This window comes from Uranotaenia lowii, chromosome 2, assembly GCF_029784155.1.
Source record: "Uranotaenia lowii strain MFRU-FL chromosome 2, ASM2978415v1, whole genome shotgun sequence".
In the NCBI taxonomy this organism is placed as follows: Eukaryota; Metazoa; Arthropoda; class Insecta; order Diptera; family Culicidae; genus Uranotaenia; species Uranotaenia lowii.
In genome coordinates, this window is record NC_073692.1 from 104,501,399 (window position 1) to 104,525,975 (window position 24,577).

Genomic DNA, 24,577 nt, shown 5'->3' on the forward strand with positions numbered 1-24,577 from the left:
TTATGGAAATTGATGCACCAATCCAAAGAAAAATTAGTGCAAAGTAGGGCCAACGGATCTTTTAAGCAGAATTTCACTAGCACTACCTTCTTTTTTTCTTCTTTTGATTCCTTTCGCCGATGCTATTTTAATCACGACTTGGAGCTGCCTTATCGACTATCTCCTATAATGGTTTTTTATTACTGAAAAGCTACAAATTTGCCATTCAGCAAAAGTTGAAAGTTGTCAAGGAGCTCTACGACATGTCCTGCTTTTACGGGACGGATGGCAATCCTAGCCTAAATGTCTAATATTTCATGCTGACAAATTTGAAACAAAAAACAAGTTTTGAATATTATCTTTCTTTATTTTTGACGAAATTTCATTTAAAATTGTTGCGCACATTTTCAACACAACTAAGGAATATTAAGATTATGTTTTCAAATAAATAACCAACCTTTCGAAGATAGCAAGCAATTTCGCCTTCCGGGAAAAAAGCTACAGTAATATACTTTTGTTTATATTGCGCGATCAGTATAACACGGGAGTTGAAATGAAATTTTAAAACTATTTTCAACCAACAGCCTATATATATTTTTAAAGCAAACAGCAAAACGTTTCGCATTCTTGAACAAAGTTGTAAAAAAGTTAAAAAGTTTCTGCAAGTAATGTATCTTTAAAACTAGAAAATGTTGATGGAAAGCTCCCATGAATTGTAACCATTGTAACGTCTGACTGTAGACTAAAAAACTAACTACTAACTACTGACAAAGCATAAACATAAAAAAGCTGTAACATAATACCCAACACAGAGTCTAGTAGGATCTCATTGATCTTTGACATAATTCGTATAATATAGGCGTCAACAAATAGAAAAAACTTTCAAACTCCATTTCACCGAAAATTGGAAATAATAGACAAAATCTGACATAAGATACAAATTCAGGACGCCAAAGTGTTTTCAATTAGATATTCAAAATATGCTCCGAAAATACTGTTCCCCTGTGTTATCAATTAAACACTGAAGAATCCATATAAACAATAAGACCAAGAGATGGCGTTGTTTGATAATCAATCGTTAATTTAAATTGGATTTCATCAATATTTCGACTCATTGAAAAAAAATACCTTGATAATAGAAAAATGGATTGGAAAATGAACCGATCCAACCGGTTTTATTTCAGGCTAAAAAATCAATCCAAAGTGGTAGTGGTTAATATGAGTTTGAAGAAGCACGTTGTATTCGAATCAAAATCGATTAAAATGTCTCTTGAATCTTGAAAAATTCGTTGCTTTCGAGTCGGTAATGCTCAGTTTTTTTTTGTCAATGAAATGAGGATCAATTAATGATCTTGATACTTCATAGAAAATAGAACTGAACAGATTTACAGAACAGAAATTTAATATGCGAGTAAAAGAGTAACAACACGTAAGACTTATTGAATAATTTTTTTCTTAATATGAATTTCGAACACTGATGAACATATAATAAATGTGTAATGTATCGCAAAGCCAATTAAATAGAAATATAAAATATCAGAGAACCTCCGATTCCAAAAAGTGAAAGTTTGCAATACGAAATGTATGAAAAATGTAGCAAAACGTGTATTTTTAAAGTATTTTTACCATGATCATTCCCAGCTATTAGAATAATATTCTGGGAAAAAATGGAATGACAATGAAACGGGAAACATGTAAAATTTGGAGGACTTATCAGTCAATCGGTTAAATATTATACTGGTATTAAATTTTAAGCCTAAATAGACTGCTCACCCCTTCATTTTAACACATTCAATGATTGTTTTCTGAATCAGCTGAAACGACTCCATTTGAATAAAATAATTGAATCATTACTGTAGCAGTGCGAAAAAGAACCAGAATGCTCTGGAACGCTAACAACCCATCTCAGTGCTCGTTTTAATAACTCTCTTTCTTCTTCTGCTTTTTTTTATCTCCGTCTCCACCTCCACCTCAATCAACAGGAAAATGGGCTGGCGCCTGGGTCTTCAAGCCGTCACCGGACTGGTTTCGTTCAGCTTCTTCATGGGCCTCCTCTATCGGCCAGCGTCCCTCTATCATCCCCAGCGGCGGGCCATCTTGCATCTGAAAAACCAAAGGAAAAAGGTAATTAAGGTTGACAATAATTTTTACGCTCCTCCAATAAAATTTCTGCAGCGTTCCAAGAAGTTCCAATTTGGACAGCCATTCCAGAGCATTCCGAAATCAGGACACAAATTTCACTGACAGGATGCTGACTGGAGAGATTTTTGGATGGTGCTGCCCTGCCCGTGGCAGGTTTTCTTTCGATGCTTTCAAAATTTATGATACTTGTTAATGTCTTTGCTTGCTGGTTGTCACCAGAAGTTCAACCAGATTTGCTGGATAAAATTACCAGACGGACGACGGTCGCATAATGAACTCCTTTTGTCTTTAGTAAAGTACCTACTGGCCAAATTGACCGAGATGTAGCGAAAGAAATTATCGCAGCCAAAGCTGTTGACAAATTTTTATTACCTTAGCCAGTTTCGAATCATTGACCGTATGCGCAAGTTATGGTTGGGTGAGTTGATTAGTGAAATTTTATGGTTTTTGCACTTTCATTTTATGAAAGAAAACGATTTTTTACGGTCTGTCAGTACGGTTCAACAATTCCAATGAGCTCACTACATATCGAAATCGTTTCTGAAATTCTCGCATCAATGCGTGCTTATTACGGACAGTGCAAAGCTGGATCCAGAAGAAGGAAAAATACAAAATAAATCACGAACTACAAATATGGATTTAGAAGGCTATGGGCAAAGAAAGCGGACGAGTTTTTTTTTGACAGGAAATAAGTTGCAATGTATGATATAGGGGATTTTTTTTTATTATCTGGCGGGTTTGCGCCGGGGGTCTTCAGATTTTCCCCAAAATTGAAAATTTGGTTCATTTTTGCGACTTAAAAACACATGTATTTTTTCAGATTTCTAACATTTTTTTTTTGAGTTAGCTTCGGTTAGATTTTTTTGTAAATAAAAAATAACCATTTTTCAAAGCTACATAACTCTGTTGTTTCTCAACGGAAATTATAAAATAGCACATCAAAATGCATTGAAATTTTATCAGCTTTCCAAATAGAATAGTTGAAAAAAATTAAATAATGACCTTCAACATGAAAAGTTGTAAATAAACTTTAAATGGCGTCTAAAGTACCGTCTGCACCACCGAATATTTTGCAAAAAATACCATTGTATAGCTCGATTCATGATGCAACTTTCATCTGAAGACACCAAAGTGGGCCATTAACACCTTGAAGAGTTATGAAATAAATAATGACAATAAATCTCTTTTTTTGCATCGAAAACAAACAATAATGGTCGAACAACTGCACTCACATATGGGGATAGCAAGCACTTCTAACAACATGGAAACAAAAGAACTTATCAAAGCTGGTAAAAAACACTATTTTTTCGTGCTCTCAGCTTGCCAGTCCGATATCTTACCTAGTGCGCCATCTGAGTCGGTTAGCAAGCGAAATAGTCCTTCTGCCACAGTCGATTACCAAAACGACGCACTTCATTAGCCATCTGCCGTTTGGCCGGTGGTTTGTTTTATTCATCATCTTTTGTTTTTGATGGGAAAGGAATGAGAATGAGAGGAGAATGAGGTGAGAATTGGAAACAAGAAACAAGTTTTCTAATGTTTTGTGTTTTCTGCTGGTTAACGGTTGGAAACAAAGATATTTTTTTCTAATTATGCCGGTTTACATACACACACAGCACTCGATACATCATTCAACAATATTCTTGCTGGCTGATAATTTCCATCCGGCTTTGTCTTGTAATAGGATATGGTTTATGTTTTATATGGTTTCTTTCAGACATATAAAATGCGGTTGCGCTGGGAGGAATGCTTGTTAATGCCGGTTTGGCATAGAATTTTGTACCGATAGCTGCATCTTCAAGGAAGTTCATTATTGGAGTAGAGTCTGATTTGTGGGTGAAGTTTTACTTAAAACTGACAATCTTATTTTGTCGACAGAGTCACAATCAGGAATTTGGATTAAATACATGTTCAACATATGTACGAAATATAAACATCAGTGCGTCAATTTGACGCACATTCCGAAGTATAGCATTTCTTGTAGTAATTCATCATTTATAATCTAAATCTGGTGCTTTTATAGATCTACGTGCTGTGAACGGGCAAAGCAGTTTTATAATAAAAAAGTTTTTATCATAGAACTGCCTGACCATTTCACAGCACGTGGATCAATTCAAGCACCAGATTTGGATTCTGAATCGAAGAACTGTGCGTCAAAATAACGCACCAATGGGTATACTTCATATCTCTTCGTTCATATGCTTCCTTAGTTATTATACTATCTTTGACTTTCATGTATCCACTTTAACCTTTCGACGCCGTATTGAATCTGAATTAAGTGATCAACTACGAAGTTAAGTAAAACTATCGTGCTTTGTACAACTAACATTAAGATGTCGTTAAGACACCCATGTCAGATGATTTTATTTTATATAAATAAATATGTAAATAAAAAAATAAAAAAATATGTAAACTAAATTCCTGGCCGTAGCTCTGTCGACACAGTCGACTTATGTATGTGTGTAATTTCGGTATGCATGGTTATATGTATGAGATGGAAAACAATGATCACGATAGATGAGGTCGACTTTAAGGCATATTTTATCAACCATGAATATCTTGTAGAAATACAACCAACTCTAGTGTAGATAGACCTCTGTATTTGATTTGTTCCTGGGCAAAGAAAGAATGATTTAAACATTCAAATCCGCTTGAACTACTCTTGATAAACTCTCCGATGATTGAAGAAATTTCTGGTGAGCTTTTGCGCCAACGATGATACGATTTTTTTTTTTCCTCTCTCTGTTCTAAAAGAACAGAAGAACTCGTGTAAAGCTTTAATGCGGAACAGCAGCATCCGGAAGAAAATAAACTACTATATCTTGCCGCACTTCCTTAGCCACAGAGAGAGACAGAGATGTATTCCTGATCCACCAACAAACAACCGGAAAAAATAAAAACTTACCATTGCCGGAACAGAATATCATCCGTTTCATCCGAGATGGTCTAGTTTCTTTCTCTGCTGGCTTCGGCCAACTTTTTCCATTCTCGGTTCATTCGACCGAACGGCTCCCGTATGAGCTGCTCCGCAGTTTCTCATTCCCATTTTATCTACTAATGTTTTTTTTCTACTCCTACAATTTTCATCCCTTTCCAAGGTAAAAGAGAAGAAGACCCATGTCCGGACCCCGAAGCCACCGTTTCTGGATTTCACGCCGCTCAAAATGCCCTCGGTGCGGATGCTCTCGATTTCTGCGGCCACGGCAGCGTTTGGCATCTACTCTCCTATCTTTTTCCTGGTAAGTTCTGGATAAAAGCTAGATTGGTATACGGCAATCGAGTAGGTCCATTTATAACTAAATGAGCTAGGGAACATCACAGAAAAATGGTGGACGGAATTCGTTCAATATTAATGAAAGGCTACTTCCTCATTGGAATTGTTTGGTGTAATTGAAGTATCAAATGTTAGATGTTAATATCATGTTTAGTTTATTCACTACAATGTTTGTTAAAGAAAGATTGATTTAAATTCCTGTTCTGTCAAATTGTATATGCGATACGATACGCTTACCTGCAACTGAAAGTCTAATCCCACCGTCATCGATTTTTTACAACTCATCAATCAACTTGAGAAGTTATCTCCCTCGAGGGCTCTTCAACGATTTGACGGGGGCGTTGCCGATGCTCTTGAGAAAGATTCGGAAAGTGTCAACGATGTGGTTGACAAAGTTTCGTTGTTAAAGTTGTCCTTGCAGAAGGTAGCTTTAATTCCAAAAATATTGATTCAAGGCAAATAAACTGTTAGGAAAAATGCGATGTCTCGAAATTGTGTTACTGCAACCTTGATATTTGTATTTGGCGTTTGGTGGCATGAAAGCCAACGCTCAGGTAAGAGCGTTGATAAAGACGTGGAAAAAAGTCTCATTTTAGGAGGCAACCCGCTTTTCGCAAATTGAAGAAAAGAATTTCATATTCTTTCGTCTTCCATGTTGAAAAGAATTCGCGAGCTGATACTTTCACTCGGTATGGCTAATAGGGCTTGCACTTCAACGGTTGGCTACCTTAGCTGTGAATTGTGCTTAGAACGAACAAATTATATAGAACATGGCAACAACTGGGTAACTGACTCGTTTGCTTAATTTTTTTTTCTTTTTGAATTGTCATCTTTTGGATATTTTCAAGCTTTCCTTTGAAATTCTGGCCATCCGAGTAAAAACTGTAGGGGGGCCTGAAAAAATCAAATTGTTTCCGCTGTAAAGACTAAACCGTTGATATTTTGAGCAATATTGGTACATTTTTTTACAATAAACAATGCTTCCAATTTATTATCATATTTATTCAAAATGTGAAGAAAAATAATACGATAACGAAATACATTTAGAGGATACAACAGAGGGTCAACATGCAACACTTTTCAACTTCAATGGCTTCTAGAATCTTAATGCTTACAGATAATCATACTTCTTGTATATCAAAAGTTTTAAGGTTAATGGGACACCAAACTGACGTAGACAGAACAATTGTTGGTTTTACCAGTTATTTTTAAATTTACAAAAACTTGCGATTTTCACCCTGCTAAGAAAAAAGGGTAAGTTGCAACAAACTCAGTAATTAATGACAAATTAAATGAAAACGTTTGAAAATTTATAGTTTATGTTACATTTGTGATGCCATAACGCACAAAGCACCAATTGCAGTGATTTTTGGTTTTGTTCGAATTAAATTTTCCATTTTTTCTGTCAAAATATTTTTTAAGAAAAAAGTGTTTATTTGCTGCATACATTCAGGGGTAAAAAATACTAAAAAATATTGTTTTAGCTTAAATCATGAAAATAATTCTTAGGATGGATGAAAATTTAATGTTAACAAACGCATAATGCAAAACAATCTCATCCTAGCATATGGAAACACGATTTCAGAGATTTAGTTCTGATTTTCATTTTGTTGCATTTTGCCCCAGACAGCTAACTGAATTATAAAAATATTAGTTTAAAAAAAACTAGTGATTGTCCGAAAAATATTTATACACTAACAGTTTTGGTATAGGATAATGAAAGCAATATAGAGTTTGTAGGTGAAATCATTTCGCCAATCCGTCATACTAGGTAAAGTTTTTTACGGCATCGAAAAATGTAAAAACTTGTGCTCGATTTTTTTAATTTTTTATGACTATCAAAAACTATAAAAAACTATTCACGATGTTTAAAACTATGTCAAAATCAATTTGTTATCATTAAATGATAACTTTATTACAGTTGTTTGAAATAAAAATTGAATGAGTGTTGTGGTGTACAAGTGTTGCATCTATCCCTGCCTTTGCATGTTGCCCCTTTGATTCGTGTTCTGATACTTACAAAGTTTATTTCTTAACTGGCTGAAATTTGAAAAAGTGGATAAAACATTTAAAAAAACATTTTTAATTTTTTTTTTCAGAAATTTGATAGGGGCATAATGACAACCCCCAATTTCTGAAACGGTGAGGTTTAAGTGGCCCAAGTAACACAGTTTAAGCCAACTTGCATAAAGTTTCCTAGGAAGTTTTATTATGGTTTTTTATTTATTTATTTATTTATTTATTTATAAATAAATAAATAAAAACCATAATAAAACTTCCTAGGAAACTTTATGCAAGTTGGCTTAAATTATGGTTTTATTGTGGCATTTTTGTGCAACTCTAAATGAATGTTTTATTTTAGTCATGAAAAATGCTTATATTCTTGTTTCGACCATTTGTTTCAAAGTAGTTTTGAAAACGGTAATAAAGTAGGAATCGTAGGAACGGGGGGGAAGGTTTGGGGGTTAACCACCCCCCCTCCCCCTTGAGAGTCCATCAAAAGGTAATCTACTCTACACTCAAAATTTGTTATTCCTAATCAAATTTTGATGATGGGGTAATGTTATTCGATAGTAACAATCTTGACTCAGAACTGATGTCAAAATCTCAAAAACTGGTCCCAGGTTCAGAATTCAGCTACAGTTTTTCAAAATTTTCTCACTTATTGGTACATATTCTATTCTGAATACTCAATTTAAAATAAAATTTGACTCTTTACAGAAATTCTGGTTCCTTATGATCAAAATCGAAATTGTATTTGTGTTTTCATATTTTGGACTATGTATCCAGTTAAGGATTCTCGATTTTCAATTCGAATCATCATCAAAAGTTTAAATGGAAAGCTGTGTTTGAAATCGTCGTATAAATTTGGATCTACATTACCTTTAAAGTTTGATTCATGATTTTCGGAACACATATGCATTTTTAACATTCAGTTAATATTTTTCCGAACATGTAAAAAAAATTGAGAAACCTTCAGAGATTTTGTTGCAAATTCAGGTTCAAAGTTCATGAACTTTATTCAAACGACACAAAGCTCCAAATTGCGATATAGGTTAATCATTCAAAAATTTAGATTTGCAAGTCGAACTAGAAATACCTAATATAAATGAAGAATAATCATTGAAATTTGAAACATCCGAATTATAATTATGGATTCATGATTGAGGACTTTTAAACTGGTTTCGATTCTTGGCTCATATGTTTAAATTCAGAAACCGTTTTCATTTTCTTTTCAGAAAACATATTGAAATCCCGAAACAGATTAAAAATAATATTTTGAATACAGGTTCAAAATTAAGATTCAGATTCAGCTCGTAATTGAGTTCCACAATCAAAATAAAATGATTTTGACTATTTCGGTAAGGAATTTGAATTGCAAGAGATCGTAGGCTATGAGCGAACAGATAATTCTGTTCGTTTGTTCGATTATAAAATTTGTCCAAAGTCATTTCGTTTGCATAATTCAGCTGAACATGACAAAAATTAAGTAGAATTTTAATTCATTTTGAAAGTTTTGTCTTATGAAATACTTATTTAAAAAAACCCATTCGTGGGAATTGATTTTGGTTGAAAAGTAATTCATGATAATGAAAGATGTATCTTCTCTTAAAAATTACAGGAAATTCCATATGGTTTGGTTTATTGTTCAACATTATAAATATTTCATTTTTTCTCATGAACCAAATTTTAAGACAAAATCTTTAACTAGGATCGAGTTTGCATAAATCCGATTTGAAACGCAAATTTTTTATCTTTTATTTTTACTTTTAAAAATTGGATTCATTTTTTGAGTTTTTTTTTCAAAATTGAAGTCATTTTTTAAATCTTGTAAGTTCAAATCATATAAGTAAAATTAGGCTGGCCAGATTACCGGGTTTACCCAGAATTGCCCCGATGTTGAATAAAAATAAAATGGGAACGGTTTGGGCCTGCCCGGTTGCCCAAATTTAGTTGCAAATCTCATGATTTTGTATAAATTAACTCACATTTTTTTTTTGGAAAATAAAACAATTCAAATTGCATCATTTTATATTTCAATTTTGTCGCGCAAAAATGAAATTTTTCAAGCTAGATTTATTAAAATAAACATGAACGATTTAACGGGAGCCTGAAATACGATTCAAAATCTGATCATGTATTTCGATTAAATTTTTTTTTTCTCCATTTTTGTTGAATAGTTTGTGGATTTTAGTCAATATTTTCCGGAGATTGTCTGAGTTTTGGTTTAAAAATTTGGAAATAGAATGCCCGAGTTTCGCTAGGTTTTAAATTAAATAACCCGGATTGGCCCGGCCCGGATACGTGCGGAAGATCTTTTGACAATGAACTTAGAAATGAATAGTTTTAACTTTTATTTATTCATGCATTGTTTGAGCAATAATGTCATATGAAAAAAAAACAGGTCACCAAAAACTTCAGATTACCAGAAATGGTATGAATATCTCTACAATATGCGTATCGAGTGAAAGGGTCCAACTATTAGGAGAAAAAAAACAAATATGGTGGCTTCCGCTTTTCTATTCAAAATTGTAAATGACTGGAAATCTTATGAAACATTCACGATATGGGTATCAGGTGAAAAGGATCGACGAGTAGAAGTCGAATTCCGCTATCAGTTTCCATCATGAAATACAATATAGCGTCTTACGTTAAAATTTAAAAAGCTATAAATTAAAGAAAATCAATTACCCCCACAATATGAGTATTGGGTGAAATGGCTATAAATACAAGAGGTAGTCGGATTTCGCTATCTGACGCCATCTTGAAATTCCAAAATGATGGCTTCCGATATTGTTAATCTGAATCGATCTCGAAAATCGATTATTTTTCTGAAGATTGAACAATCTTAGTTCCACTGACTGAAAAAAGGAATGGAGTCACATAACCGATATTGACCCCAGTCGTTTTCCCCATACAATGAAAAGGCGACAGCATCAGCATCTTTAGTGGACAAAATGGTAGCACTTATTCGAGAAATTCGTGCAACTTGTGATAGCGTGTGTCCTGGACACGACTTAGTCAGGGGTGTCGATTATAATTAATAAAAACTATTATTCCTGTTTTCGCACCATGACAAATTTTAGATATAAATCAAATTAGGTACTATGATTAAAATGTTTTAAGAAAATGCCATGCTCTGAAAACATTTGTCCACAAAATGTGTATCAGGGCTATTGCTTTTGATTAATTTCCAATATGGTTTTATTGTTGACCACTATATGCCCAGTTGTTTTGAAGATTTTGCTTGTGACGAATTTCATTTTTGAATCAAATGATTTCGAATTTTACAGCCTTAAATGATAAAAAAAAACTGCTCATCTTTGCATAAAATTTATGACAACCATCAGTTAATGAAAAAAATATTTATTTATTTATGTAGTTTGTTGCCATATCATGTATAAGTATCAACACTTTCTCTATACTAGATGATGGATGGGTTATTTGAGTTTAACTGATATTAGTTGAACTTAATCAAAAAAGCCTTTTGTGGTCCATAATACACTAATACCTCGTTATACGACCTTTCCCTATTTCAGAATCATATGAAATCTTAAAATGACCGATTTTTGCCGTATTTTCCATAGATTTTATTTGGAAACTAATTACTCGGCAATTTTGAAATCGTCATATTATTTGTTTCATTCCGTAAAGAGGTTTATGGTCTTCGGCAAGTACTAAGTTCCAATTTAAGCCGGGCTTATGAACATGCTCCTTGAAATGTATATCTGATGGAGGTCTAAGGAACGTTTTTTTTACCAAGTCTGGTTTTTTTTCGAATCCACCTGACAGCCGAGACTCCTAAAACAATTTCTAGTTGTTAGGTTGATTCAATTTGATTTGTATTATTTAGGGTGAGTGCTCCTACCTTGGACCTAGAGCCTACTTTAGTCCTAAAATGTCGAAAATCGGAAATAATTTATTTCGTTTGCCATCATTCAAGACACTCCTATGCAAATAATGAACTCTTATTCTTCCTTTATCTTATCATACCGCTTTTCGCCGTATGAAGTAATTCTAATAAAATTTTCAACGTTTTAAAAAAAGTTTTTTCTTTTTAGTGATAAAACAGACAGCTCAATTAGTGGGAAGCCTTTAGAGTAATCAGAGAGATTAAGAATAAACCACATTATTTAACAGACCAAGCAATATTTTAAAGGAAAACTACAATTGCTGTGATGAATATAAACTATACTATCTATTTTGCTTAAAATTATAGAAAATCATTGGAAAATTCGGAAAATAGGTACAGGGTCCAAATATAGGACACTTTCGGTCATGATGATCCATTTTTAGACCTAACATAATTTTTTTCAATACCAATCAATCAATTAAGGTGTAAATTTTCATCAGGTCATAATTTTTAACCTATATTGAACATTTCCAACATTTTATATCATTTTTAGGTAAATAAGTTATAAGTAAACACATAAAACCTTCTTACTGTCATGCTGCTGAGAAATGTGCTAATAAGGAAAAAAGTTGAGATATTCATAACAGAAATCAAGGGTTTTATTTGAATCATTAAAAATCTTTAAAACTAGTTCATAGTTTTTTTCATCGAAAATAAAATATTTATTTATATTATTTATGTTTTTTCGAGAAATGTAACTTTTTTTTGGTATTTTAGATCTAGGTCCAATAAAGGGTACAAATCCTGTACCAAAATAGGAACTGTGGGTTCAAAGTAGGAAATTTTGATCATCCATATCTTTGTAAATTTATCAAAAACGCCAAAACCTAGGATGAAAATTTTCATTGAAACTTGCAGATAAGATGGTTAACTATGAATGGGTTTTATAAAAACCACAAAACATCCGTCCATGTATGAGAAAAATATGGGTTTATATAAACCACCGCTTAAAGGGTCCAAAGTAGGGCAACTAACCCTATATTATAAAAAAAACACGGAAATGTTATCATCACCCTGTATATCAGACATCAGATTTACACATCATTAAAAATTTCAGTACATTAATTTGTTTGCACGTTTGTGAAAGAAAATTTCATGTTCCTTTCTTCGACTTATTCTTATGTTCTTAAGACACCGTAACCAGTAGAAAATGATGTTGGTGAAGCACGAAATAGCAACAAAGCTGATTAGAGCGGCCGAAAACAGTCCCAGTGATCCAATCGAGAGCCTATAATTTTCGGAAGTTTGAATGTCCCGAACTGCTTGTTCCAATAGACAGGACGCAAACTGCTCATCCATGAATTGTCCATACGTATGGCAAGTGCATGGTCCGTAGATTTCCGGCGATTTTGCGGTCATCGATAGTTCCATATAGTTGGGTGGAATCTGAACATACACCATGAGAACACTTTGTTGCTGCAACACATCGATGATGCACTCGTCAACCTTATTTGAAATGGAACAAAACTTGACGATAACACTGCTCGTGTGATTGATTACATTCGTGAGGAAAATGTCCTGCTTGAAGATTGCAATTCTATTCACATCCCAGCAAAGTAATCTTCCTTCTTGCTCCTGGCAATCGGTCGCTAGCGATAAACATGTTCTACCCGTTGTGGGGTTATGTTTTGTTTCAGTGAAATTTTTGCTATGTTTCATAATTGCATTAGCCTTTGAGTCCACTTTCGATAAGCTTGGAATCGAGAGGTCAACATTGTGCGTAAGTTTTTCAAGTTTTGAGACGCAATGATTTTCGGGATTCTTCCAACTCATCACAAAGCATTGCTGACTGGTTGTGAAAAAGTAAAAGAGAACTATAAGCAGCAACAGCTGTCGGTGGGGCATTCTTGCAGACTATTTTGGGTACAAATTTAGTCGACGGAATACGTCGATGACATTATGTAGCGTGAGAACACTGGCAAATGTTGCTAATGGAGTTGCTCGTCGAGTGGCGTAACGTAGAAACGAGATCGGCTCGATTTTGTACTTGGTAGTTGTATTTCATTATATTACCTATTTACCTCAACAAAACTTTAAGAATAACTTTCAGAAACTTTTGGAATTAAAATTTTGGCTTTAATGTTTGTGCTTATGTGTTAACAACGTCAATACTGCTGTAAACGCATTCTGTAAAAATGTTTGGATTAATTGCAGTCAATCAAATTCTTTCTCGGAATTGACTCATTTGAATTTAACGAAATTAAATCGTTCTGCAAATATTTGTCATGCTTACTACTGCTTTGAAGACTCGGGATTTTATCATGGGTATTTATAATAATTTAACACTTTACTGATCATTCTGGATTCTTCCGCATATGCACCATTTCTAATCCTTATCACAGGTTTTAAGAAAGGATGTACAAAGAATTGTTGATATGGTGAAGTTAATAATAAGCCAGTGTTTTATCCGTTTATGCTGAGTTTGCTGTAAACATGTTGTGATTAAATCCAACAATTATTTACCACAAAGATGTTTGAATCCAGTCATAAAAATTTTAAGTAATTTCATTTGAATCTTAAAATAAAAGTAACAATCCCATAAATCGGACTTTATGGTAAGTAGACTTCAAATTATTTTATAAAAATTATGTTTAACGATATCAACAAATAATTTGAAAATGTACCGAATGTTCAAAACAATTGATAACGGAGAGAATGTCCATTTAGGAGAGGACCAACATGAAGAGTGTTCAGAATGCTGAATTGAGAGGACCAACATGAGGAGTGTTCTGAAGGTTCACTTCACGAATTTACGTTGAATTGAGAGGACCGACATGAGGAGTGTTCTGAAGGTTCACTTCACGAATTTACGTTGGATCGGGAAAACCAACATGAAGAGTGTTCTGGAGGTTCACTTTTTGAACTTACGTTGGAATGGGAGGACCAACAAGAGAAGCGTTCTGAAGGTTCATTTCACGAATTTATGTTGAATTGGGAGGACCAACATGAAGATTGTTCTGAAGGTTCACTTCGCAAATTTACGTTGGGTCGGGAGGACCAATATGACATTTTTGAACTTACTTTGAATTGGGAGAACCAACAAGAGGAGTGTTCTGAAGTTTCACTTTATAAACTAACGGTGAATGGGGAGAACCAGCAAGAGGAGTGTTCTGAAGGTCACCTTCACGAATTTACGTTGAACTGGGAGGACCAGCATGAGGAGTGTGCTGAAGGTTCACTTTTTAAACTAACGTTGGAATGGGAGGACCAACAAAAGGGGCGCTCTGAAGGTTCACTTCACGAATTAACGTTGAATTGGGAGGACCGACACGAAGAGTGTTCTGAAGGTTCACTTCACAAATGAACGCTGGGTCGGGAGGACCAATATGACATTTTTGAACTTACGTTGAATTGGGCGAACCATCATGGGGAGTGTTCTGAAGGTTCACTTCACGAATTTACGTTGAATTGGGAGGACCAACATGAAAAGTGTTCGGAAGGTTCACTTCACGAATTTTTGATGGATCGGGAGGACCAGCATGAAGAGTGTTCTGAAGGTTCACTTTATGAACTTACGTTGGATCGGGAGGATCAACAAGTGTTCTGATGGTTCACTTAATGAAATTACGTTGAATTTGGATGACCAACAAGGGGAGTGTGCTGATGGTGGACTTCATGAATTTACATTGAATTGGGAGGAATAACATGCGGAGTGTTCTGTAGGTTAGTTAGCGCTCAACTACCGAACTGATCGGACGCGTTTGCGATTGAACAAATATCGGTTGTCGGAAACACTTATCAACTATTACCGGAATCAAATACCGTGCGATCACTCCTCCGCGGTTTTGATATCCGCGATGGGTCGCCGTGAAAATACCTTCCGGATAGACTTTTCGCAACTGTCCAAACCGCCGTCTTACGACGAAATTCACAACTTTGTGGGGCAAAAACTTGGTCTTACTTGTGAAAATGTGCTGTTGTTTCAACCAAACAAGAGGCTGCGTTGTGTGTACATAAAGGTCACTGAACTCGAACTTGCTCAGAAAATAGTGGAAGAGCATGATAACAAGCACGAGGTTGTAGTGGAAGGGCAAGCTCACAAACTCAGGCTTATTTTGGAAGATGGTGCTGTGGAAGTGAGGTTGTTTGACCTATCTGAAACAATAACAAACGAACGAGTAGCTGAGTTTCTGGAGTCATTTGGGGAGGTTATCTCAGTGCGTGATGTTCTGTGGGACACTAAATTCCTTCTAGGAGGTGTACCAACGGATATTCGTACAGCCCGAATGATCGTATCGCAAAACATTCCATCAACCGTTGTAATCGACGGACAAACTACTACCCTGAAGTATCAGGGACAAAAGCTTACATGTGTACACTGTAATGAGTTTGTGCACATCAGGAATCCATGTGTGCAAAATAAGAAGCTGCTCGTGCAAAAGCTTAACGCAGACATGTCATATGCAAACGTCACGAAACAATCAACTATAACAACAAGTTACGCTCCAATCAATCCACCACAACAAATTCAACACAACACAACAAAACAACAACAATCCACTAACGCAATAAAACCAACAACTAACCAACCAATCGCTCAACCGACCAACCAACCAACAACGATGAATTTGAGAGTCCGTCTTCACGACATTAACCAAACTCCACAACCAATAATGCCTCCTCCAGCCTTCCTCAAACACGATACAATCACCGACCTGAGCCGTAAACACTCCGATGGCAACGACACCGATGGATCACAATCCTCCACTAACAGCCGCAGATCAAGAATACCGCCAACAAAAAAAGCTAAACAGTCGAGAGAGTCTATCACTGCACCCGATGAGGAGAACCGCAAATAATGGACTTCATAAGTTGTAATATTGCCACTATAAACATGAACACTATTACCAACCCAACAAAGATCAGCGCTCTTCGAACCTTCGTACGCTCGTTAGATTTGGACTTCGTGTTTCTGCAGGAGGTGCCGAACGAGCTGATAACAATTCCTGGATACAACATTATCTTCAACGTGGATGAGCCGAGAAGAGGAACAGCTTTTGCTCTAAAAGAGCACATCAAGTATACACACATCGAAAAAAGCTTAGACGGAAGACTTGTTGCTGTGCGAGTAAATACACAATACAACGTTGTGTAATGTGTATCCTCCATCTGGAACCACTCTCCGCTCTCAAAGAGAGCGATTTTACAACAGTACCATTGCATATTATCTTCGACATCGTACGGAGCACATACTACTGGGGGGGAGATTTCAACTGCGTGATTCGTCCAAGAGATGCATCAGGTCACAACAACATGAGTCCTGCTTTGCAGAATACTATTCAGCAGCTTCAACTTCACGACGTTTGGGTTCAGCTTCGCCCTCGAGACGATGGACACACATACATTGTCCATAATGCATCTTCAAGACCCGATCGATTCTACGTTAGTAATGGTTTGAGAACACACCTACGATCAGCAGCAGACCACGTCTGTTGCTTCTCGGACCACAAAATAGTATCGATGAGAGTATGCCTTCCGATTCCCGACCGTCCCAATGGCCGAGGGTATTGGTCCATCCGCCCACATCTTATCACTGATGAACACATACAAGAACTGGAGATAAACTGGCAATTCTGGACACGTCAAAGGCGCAACTACCCATCATGGATCGAATGGTGGATTTCATATGCAAAACCAAAAATACGCTCCTTCTTCAGATGGAAATCATCGATAGCTTTTAACAACTTTCGCTATGAACAACAAAGACTATACACTCTTCTCCGGCAAGCTTACGACAACTACTACAGCAACCCCGGAATGTTACAAAACATCAACAAAATTAAAGCCGAAATGTTATCACACCAACGAAGATTCACATACATGTTTGTGAGTGCAAATGAAACGTATCTAGCCGGTGAGCCGATGTCTATCTTTCAACTCGGAGAAAGAACCCGAAAAAGAACAACAATCTCGCAGTTGCAAAACAAACACGATGAAACTCTTCAGGTTTCAAGTACCATCGAAGAACACCTTCTACGATACTTCTCCGAATTATACACACGAGCACCTGTGGAAGCCCAAGTAACAATTTAAGCTTTATTATGGTCAGCAAAATGTCGTTTGGACCATAGCATTAATCTTCATAAAAAGCTAAAGTACATTCTATAACATCACCTGGACTCTAATAAAGCCAAAATTAGGCTATTTGGCCCTATCCTAGGAACGTCATCATGACCAATCATTGTTAGTCATCAATATTGGTCACCAAAGCTTTTAAAAAGCTATTATAAAACATGTTAGAAATTTTTGTTTTTTTCGGTTCTGTCAGTTCTCGGAGTTTTTTTTTGTTTTTTCCAGCAACCGTAATGGTTGATGAATGATGATTGCATTATTCAGATATGAATCTGGTAAAATTAATAGCTAAAAAAACCAATGTTTTACCCATATAATGAGCGTCTTTTCTACTGCCAGTCAAGATTTTAGGTAAAATGTATATGAAATAGTATCTTAAAATAAATGCGCCTCGTCAAATCTGATGGTCAATCATGATGGGATTGATGGAAAAAAGGCCTGAAAAAATATTTTCCAATGCTGGCATTGTGAATCCATCAACATGGCGTCATTTTGTACCCTTCGATTTTGCAACCAGCATGGCGTGAGTCAATTCAAAGTTTTATTATGGTTTAATGATGACCCCAAAAAAAGCTACGATTTGACGTTTCTCTCGCAAGCAAACCAATTACACGCTAAGGTTGAGTTCCTCATTTCTGAGTTGTTAATCATTAGTACAGTAAATGAGGACAGACTTTTTGAATGAAAAGGGATTGGTTTTCAATGACCCGTGGAATAAATCATGAGTTGAAGTCAAATTTCGTTGTCTGACGCCATCTTGAAATCCAAGATGGCGGCTTCCGCTGAACTTTAAAATGGTGTAAATGACTTGAAATCGCATGAAACCCCAACAAAATGGGTATCGGGTGAAAGTGCTAAACGAGTAGAAGTCGAATTTCGCTATCCGACGCCATCTTGAAATCCAAGATGGTGGCATCCGCTCAACTTTTAATGCTTAATGCTGACAAAAAGTCGCATTAAACCACCACTATACGAGTATTGAATGAAAAGGCTAAACTAGAAGATGTCGATTTTTTTCTTTCCAACGCCATCTTGGAATCCAAGATGGCAGCTTCCACTGAATTTAAAATGCTGTTAATCAATGAAAATCGCTTGAACACAACTTTTTTTCACGTTATACTACAGTAGTTTTTCGATTTTATCACGGTCAAAAAAATTTTCACCGTGAATATGGCGAAACCGTGAATTTGGCGAAACTAAAAATTGAAGTAGAAAAAAGTATTTTTACTGTCTTTAATCAATAATTTATAATGTTTTTAGTAGTGGAAACGTTTTGTATCAATAAATTTTGTTCATAAGGCGTAATTATCAAAGATTACTAAACAAAAAGGATCGTTTTCAGTTCAAATTATTCTTTTCTAAAGCAAATTTTTAGGTTTTTTCTTGAAATAAAACCATGTTGTATATCCATTTGATAGTCTACATCTAATTAAAGTGAACTTTTTTGTTTTGATGGAAATTTAACAGTCGTTATCTCTTATTTCGATTTTGAAAAAAAATTCAAAGAAATTAGCATTTAAAATTTTTTTCTGCCAATTTCAAATTTCAATATTTTAATTTTAACACCTTTGATGAACTATAAAGTATACTAATTCGAAAAATATTTTGAAATTTGCTCAACTTAGGCTTTTACAGTGTGTTTTTCGAAATTTGCTTAATGGGCAGAACATCTTTTTTCCTTATATGTAGAAAAACAGAAATCTTAGTCACTTTTTCAGACAAAGCTAGCAGAATTTCATTTTGGTCTTCCAAAATTATCCATTCAGTCAATTAATACTAAAGGCTATCCAATAAGGATTACGCACGCCACCCTTTAAAATAAACAAGTTCAACAAAGAAATCAGAGACACTTATCTCTTTTCAAAAACGCTTGAATTCACCCACAATTTTATATGATTCGCTTAACCAAAAAAGTTAAATTTTTTAAAGCGACTAACCAACATCAGCGTGGCGTGTGTACTTGTGTCGATTTTTACCAGCGTTTTTAAAATCCAAATGACAATTTTAAACACTATACAGATAAAATAAGTATTTCAATGGCATTTTCATATTATTGGATACCTATATACTATAACATAAACCATAAAAAATATCATAAACAAAGACGCTCTATGCTTTTGAATGAAAATTAAGGACCTGGAAATGGTTTCTGAATGATTTCTTAAAAAGCGTGATAAAATCGAAACAATAACCGTGATAAAATCGAGCGTGAATTTAGCGAGTATTGATAAAATCGAATAGTGATAAAATCGAGAAATTACTGTACATTAAAACTACTAGTTTAAAACAATTTAGATCATGTTAAATCACTTTTATTACTTTTTCATTATGTTTCTAATGCATTTAGAACTTTTCTTGCTTGGTTTATAGTTTTTGATTTTTTTTTGCCATTTATGTAATTCTTCTATTCCTATCATGCTATTATGTCTTAATTTTATTGGTCTTATTCTAGCGAAAACTATAAGGTTATGTTGTTTCTGTTAACCGTCTGATTTTGGCACATGTGCCAAATTCGATGTTTCCAATATCGAATGTTGCCAAAAACGAACGGGGTCTGTATTGTGGTAGTTTTTGTGGGATTTTCAGTCACTTACAGATTTTTAGAGAAACGCGAAAAGAGATATTTGACTTCTATCATTTAGCCTTAGCACCCATTACAATATATTTGGGAGTTTCATGCTATTTTCATTCATTTACAGTATTTTTAAGTTCAGAATGCAAAAATAAACTTTTTATAGCTTATCCCAATTGACAAATATCCATATTTTGGAGGTTTCATGCGATATTCAATGATTTAGAGCATTTTTTAAGTTTATAGAAAGCTGCCATCTTGGATTTCAAGATGGCGTAAGATAGCGTAATTTAACTTCTACCGGTTGATTTCTTTTAACTTATACCCCTATAATATAGGTTTTATGCGATTTTCAGTCATTTACAGTATTGTTAAGTTGAATGGTAGCCGCCATCTTGGATTTAAGATGGCGACGGGCAACGAAATTTGACTTCTACTCGTTTATTACTTTCACCTTATAACCATATTGTGAAGGTTTCACGATATTTTCAGTAATTTTCAGCTTTGAAAATAAAAGAGGAAGCCGCCATCTTGAATTAATGATGGCGTCAAGCTTTTTTTTCCTACTATTTGGGCCCTTTCACTCAATACTCATATTATAAAGATATTCATACCACTTTCGGTGATTTCAAGTTTTCAAAGATGTATTTTTTAAATTTAAACTCAAAACCAACACGCATAACTTACCAAAAATGTGTAAAAATAGGAGTTCCAATTCAAATATGTGCTATCTAATCTGAGCGTGTCCTGTTTTGACATTTTGATCGAGAACTGTCACTAAGTTTTATGGCGGTTTAATAATCAGGCACTGAGTGCTATTATAGAACATGCAAAAGAAAGCTTGGAGCAAACTTCTAAGTTTGTGTTTTATCATAGTTTTAAAAAAGCATTCATAACTCTTTCAAAATAACTAAAACAGTATGTTTAATAAAAGTTTTATTAGCGTTTTCAAAACCATCTGCAAACATATGGTCGAAAAAAAAATATAAGCATTCTGCATGACCATAATAAAACCGTCATAAAACGAGCTGCACAAAAAAATGCCATAATTAAACCATAATAAAACTTCCTAATGCTAGTTGGCATAATCTGTGTTACTTGGGAGATGACCGTCTGTTCCAGTGTAGCCGCCTGATCCCCGAAAATGACCCACAGAACGAGTACAGTATGTCAGAAATCACAACTACCGAGATATATACTGCTATCAGAAAAAGTGCATCTAGGAAAAGTCCTGGGTGCGATGGAATCCCGAAAGAGTTCTACATGAGAGCCTTAAACGTTATTCATCGTGAGCAGAACTTGGTGTTAAATGATGCGATTTCAGGTAATTTTCCCACTAGTTTTGTTGCCGGAATAATTGTGTTAGCCAAAAAAATAAACTCAGGCAACTCAGCACGTTCATACCGACCGATTAGTCTACTTAACGTAGATTATAAACTGCTCTCTCGCATTTTGAAATCACGTTTAGAGGGCATACTCTCGAATAACCAAGTTCTGAGTAAAAATCAAAAATGCTCCAATACTCACCATAATATATTCCAAGCAACGTTAGCTATCAAAGACCGCATTGCACAGCTGATTGCCAGAAAGCGAAATTGATATCTTTCGATCTTGACCATGCCTTCGATAGAGTAGATTACTCTTTCCTCTTCCGTACTCTATCAGACCTGGGCTTAAAACACACATTCGTAAACCTGTTATCGCACATATCAAATAGCGCTTCTTCTCGCTTGCTCATCAACGGTCGTCTGTCTACACCATTCCCTATACAACGATCGGTTAGGCAAGGAGATCCACTGTCTATGCACTTGTTTGTCCTGTACTTGCAACCACTTCTTCAACGTCTAGAAAATGTATGCGACAATGATCTCATCGTAGCTTATGCAGACGATATAAGTAGTATCATCACCAACACTGACAAAATAAACCGAATACGAGAGATCTTTACCCGTTGCGAAAGATTTTCTGGTGCACAACTTAACGAAAATAAAACGATGGCTATCGACGTTGGGGTAATCAATGGAGCCCCATTGACGATCCCATGGTTAAGAACGGAACACAGACTCAAAGTTCTAGGAGTCACTTTCACAAATAATATCCGAGAAATGACGAGAGTAAACTTGGACCGCTTGATTTCTGCTTTTGGACGGCAAGTATGGATGCACTCACTACGAACATTGACACTGCATCAAAAGATTACACTTTAAAACACATTCATCACATCTAAGATATGGTATATAGCTTCAAATATCATGCCATAAAATGTGTATGTAGCCAAAATAACGGCCACAATGGGAACTTTTCTCTGGCGTGGATATCCCGCACGCGTTCCTATACATCAACTATCACGTAGTAGGGAGTTAGGAGGCTTGAAACTACACATTCCGGCACTTAAATGCAAAGCTCTCCTTACTAATCGTCACTTACAAGAGATTGATTCTATGCCATTTTACAAACAATTATTTGAATCAGGCCCGAACCATGGAAACATACCTACAAGTTTGCCATGTTTGAAACAGATCACTGAACTTTTTTCGAATCTCCCAGCCCAATTACAACGAGTTCCTACTGCAGCGGGGATTAATCAGCAATTGATATTACAAACCGATCAGCCAAAAATTGAACTACACTATCCAGGTCGGAACTGGAAACGATTATGGAAAAATATCTCTGCTATACAACTGACATCCAATCAACGAAGCTTGCTCTATTTGTTCGTAAACCAAAAAATATCGCACCGACAACTACTTCACAAGCTTCGCCAGACCGACGGTGAAAACTGTACACACTGTGCTGCTCCTGTTGAAACAGTGGAACATAAGTTTTTCTCCTGTCAACGTGTGAGAGATGGAATTCAAGTACTTCAACGAAAACTAACTACGATTGACGCTGGACGAACTTTCAGTACTGAAGAACTCCTACGACCAACTTTGGAGAGAATCAACAAACGGACGAGAGTTAAAATTTTGAAAACTTTAGCATGTTACATACATTTCATTGATAATTGTAGTGGCGATTTGAATGTTGAAGAATTAGAATTTCATTTGAATTTAGAATAAACAAAATGCAACTGTAAATACTTAATTAAAGATAGTGACTAATAAACAATATAAGCAATAAAAAAAAAGGTTCACTTTATAAACTAACGGTGAATGGGGAGAACCAGCAAGAGGTGTGTTCTGAAGGTCCCCTTCACGAATTTACGTTGAATTGGGAGGACCAACATGAGGAGTGTTCTGAAGGTTCACTTCACGAATTTACGTTGAATCGGGAGAATCAACAAGAAGAGTGTTCTGAAGGTTCACTTTACGAATTTACGTTGAATTGGGAGGACCAACAAGGAGAGTGTTCTGAAGGTTTACTTCACGAATTTACGTTGGATCGGGAGGACCAACATGAAGAGTGTTCTGGAGGTTCCATTTATGAACTTACGTTGGATCGGGAAGACCAACATGAAGAGTGTTCTGAACGTTCACTTCACAAACATACGTTAAATTGGGAGAACCAACATGAAGAGTGTTCTGAAGGTTCACTTCACGAAATTACGTTGAATCGGGAGGACCAACCTGAAGAGTGTTCTGAAGGTTCACTTCAAGAATTTACGTTGGATCGAGAGTACCAATAAGAGGAGTGTTCTGAAGGTTCACTTTATGAACTTACGTTGGATCGGGAGGACCAACAAGAGGAGTGTTCTGAAGCTTCCCTTCACGAATTTACGTTAAATTGGGAGGACCAACATGAGGAGTGTTCTGAAGGTTCACTTTATGAACTTACGTTGAATGAGGAGAACAGGCAAGAGGAGTGTTCTGAAGGTTCCCTTCACGAATTTACGTTGAACTAGGAGGACCAGCATGAGGAGTGTTCTGAAGGCTCACTTCACGAATTTACGTTGAATTTGGAGGACCAACAAAGGGAGTGTTCTGAAAATTCACCTCACGAATTTATGTTGGATCGGGAGGACCAACTTGAAGGGTGTTCTGAAGGTTTACTTCAAGAATTTACGTTGGATCGAGAGAACCAACCAGAGGAGTGTTCTGAAGGTTCACTTTATGAACTTACGTTGGATTGGGAGGACTAACATGTGAAGTGTTCTGAAAGTTCACTTGATGAACTAACGTTGGATCAGGAGGACCAACATGGGAAGTGTTCTGAAGGTTTACTTCACGAATTTACGTTGAATCGGGAGGACCAAAAACAGGAGTGTTCTGGAGGTTTATTTTGTGAACTTACGTTGGATCGGGAGGATCAACATGAAGAGTGAAAATTCACTTACATTAAATCGGGATAACCAACATTAGGAGTATTCTGGAGATTCACTCCACGAATTTATACTGGATCGGAAAAACCAACAAAATTTTCGCTGGGTTCAGATGGCCAACATGATGGCCTGCAGGAAAAAGAATATTTAAATATGGTTAGAGATATGGTTAGAGAAACCACCTATTGGAGATTGAGGACCAATAAATCATGTCTGTAGGAGAGTAGTTTGTAGCAATTATTTGGTTTGGCAAACCCTCTATTAAAGAATGTACACGATAGTTGAAAGGGCAGGTCTCGTTGCTTGCATTCAGGGTTTAATAAAGTACGTCTCGTCAATTTTAATCCTGAATCAATGGATCGAGAA

General features: G+C 35.7%; 1 protein-coding gene across 5 annotated transcripts in view; it reads left to right on the top strand.

Annotated features, from left to right (window-relative positions):
• LOC129746484 (uncharacterized) overlaps positions 1 to 24,577 on the top strand; it is a 221,222-nt gene that overhangs the window by 175,649 nt on the left and 20,996 nt on the right. For all 5 annotated transcript variants that reach the window (XM_055740146.1, XM_055740142.1, XM_055740144.1 and 2 more), the window contains 2 exons: positions 1,962 to 2,103; positions 5,220 to 5,360. In XM_055740146.1, the coding sequence (XP_055596121.1) occupies positions 1,962 to 2,103; positions 5,220 to 5,360 (283 nt within the window). The remainder of the gene's footprint in view (positions 1 to 1,961; positions 2,104 to 5,219; positions 5,361 to 24,577) is intronic.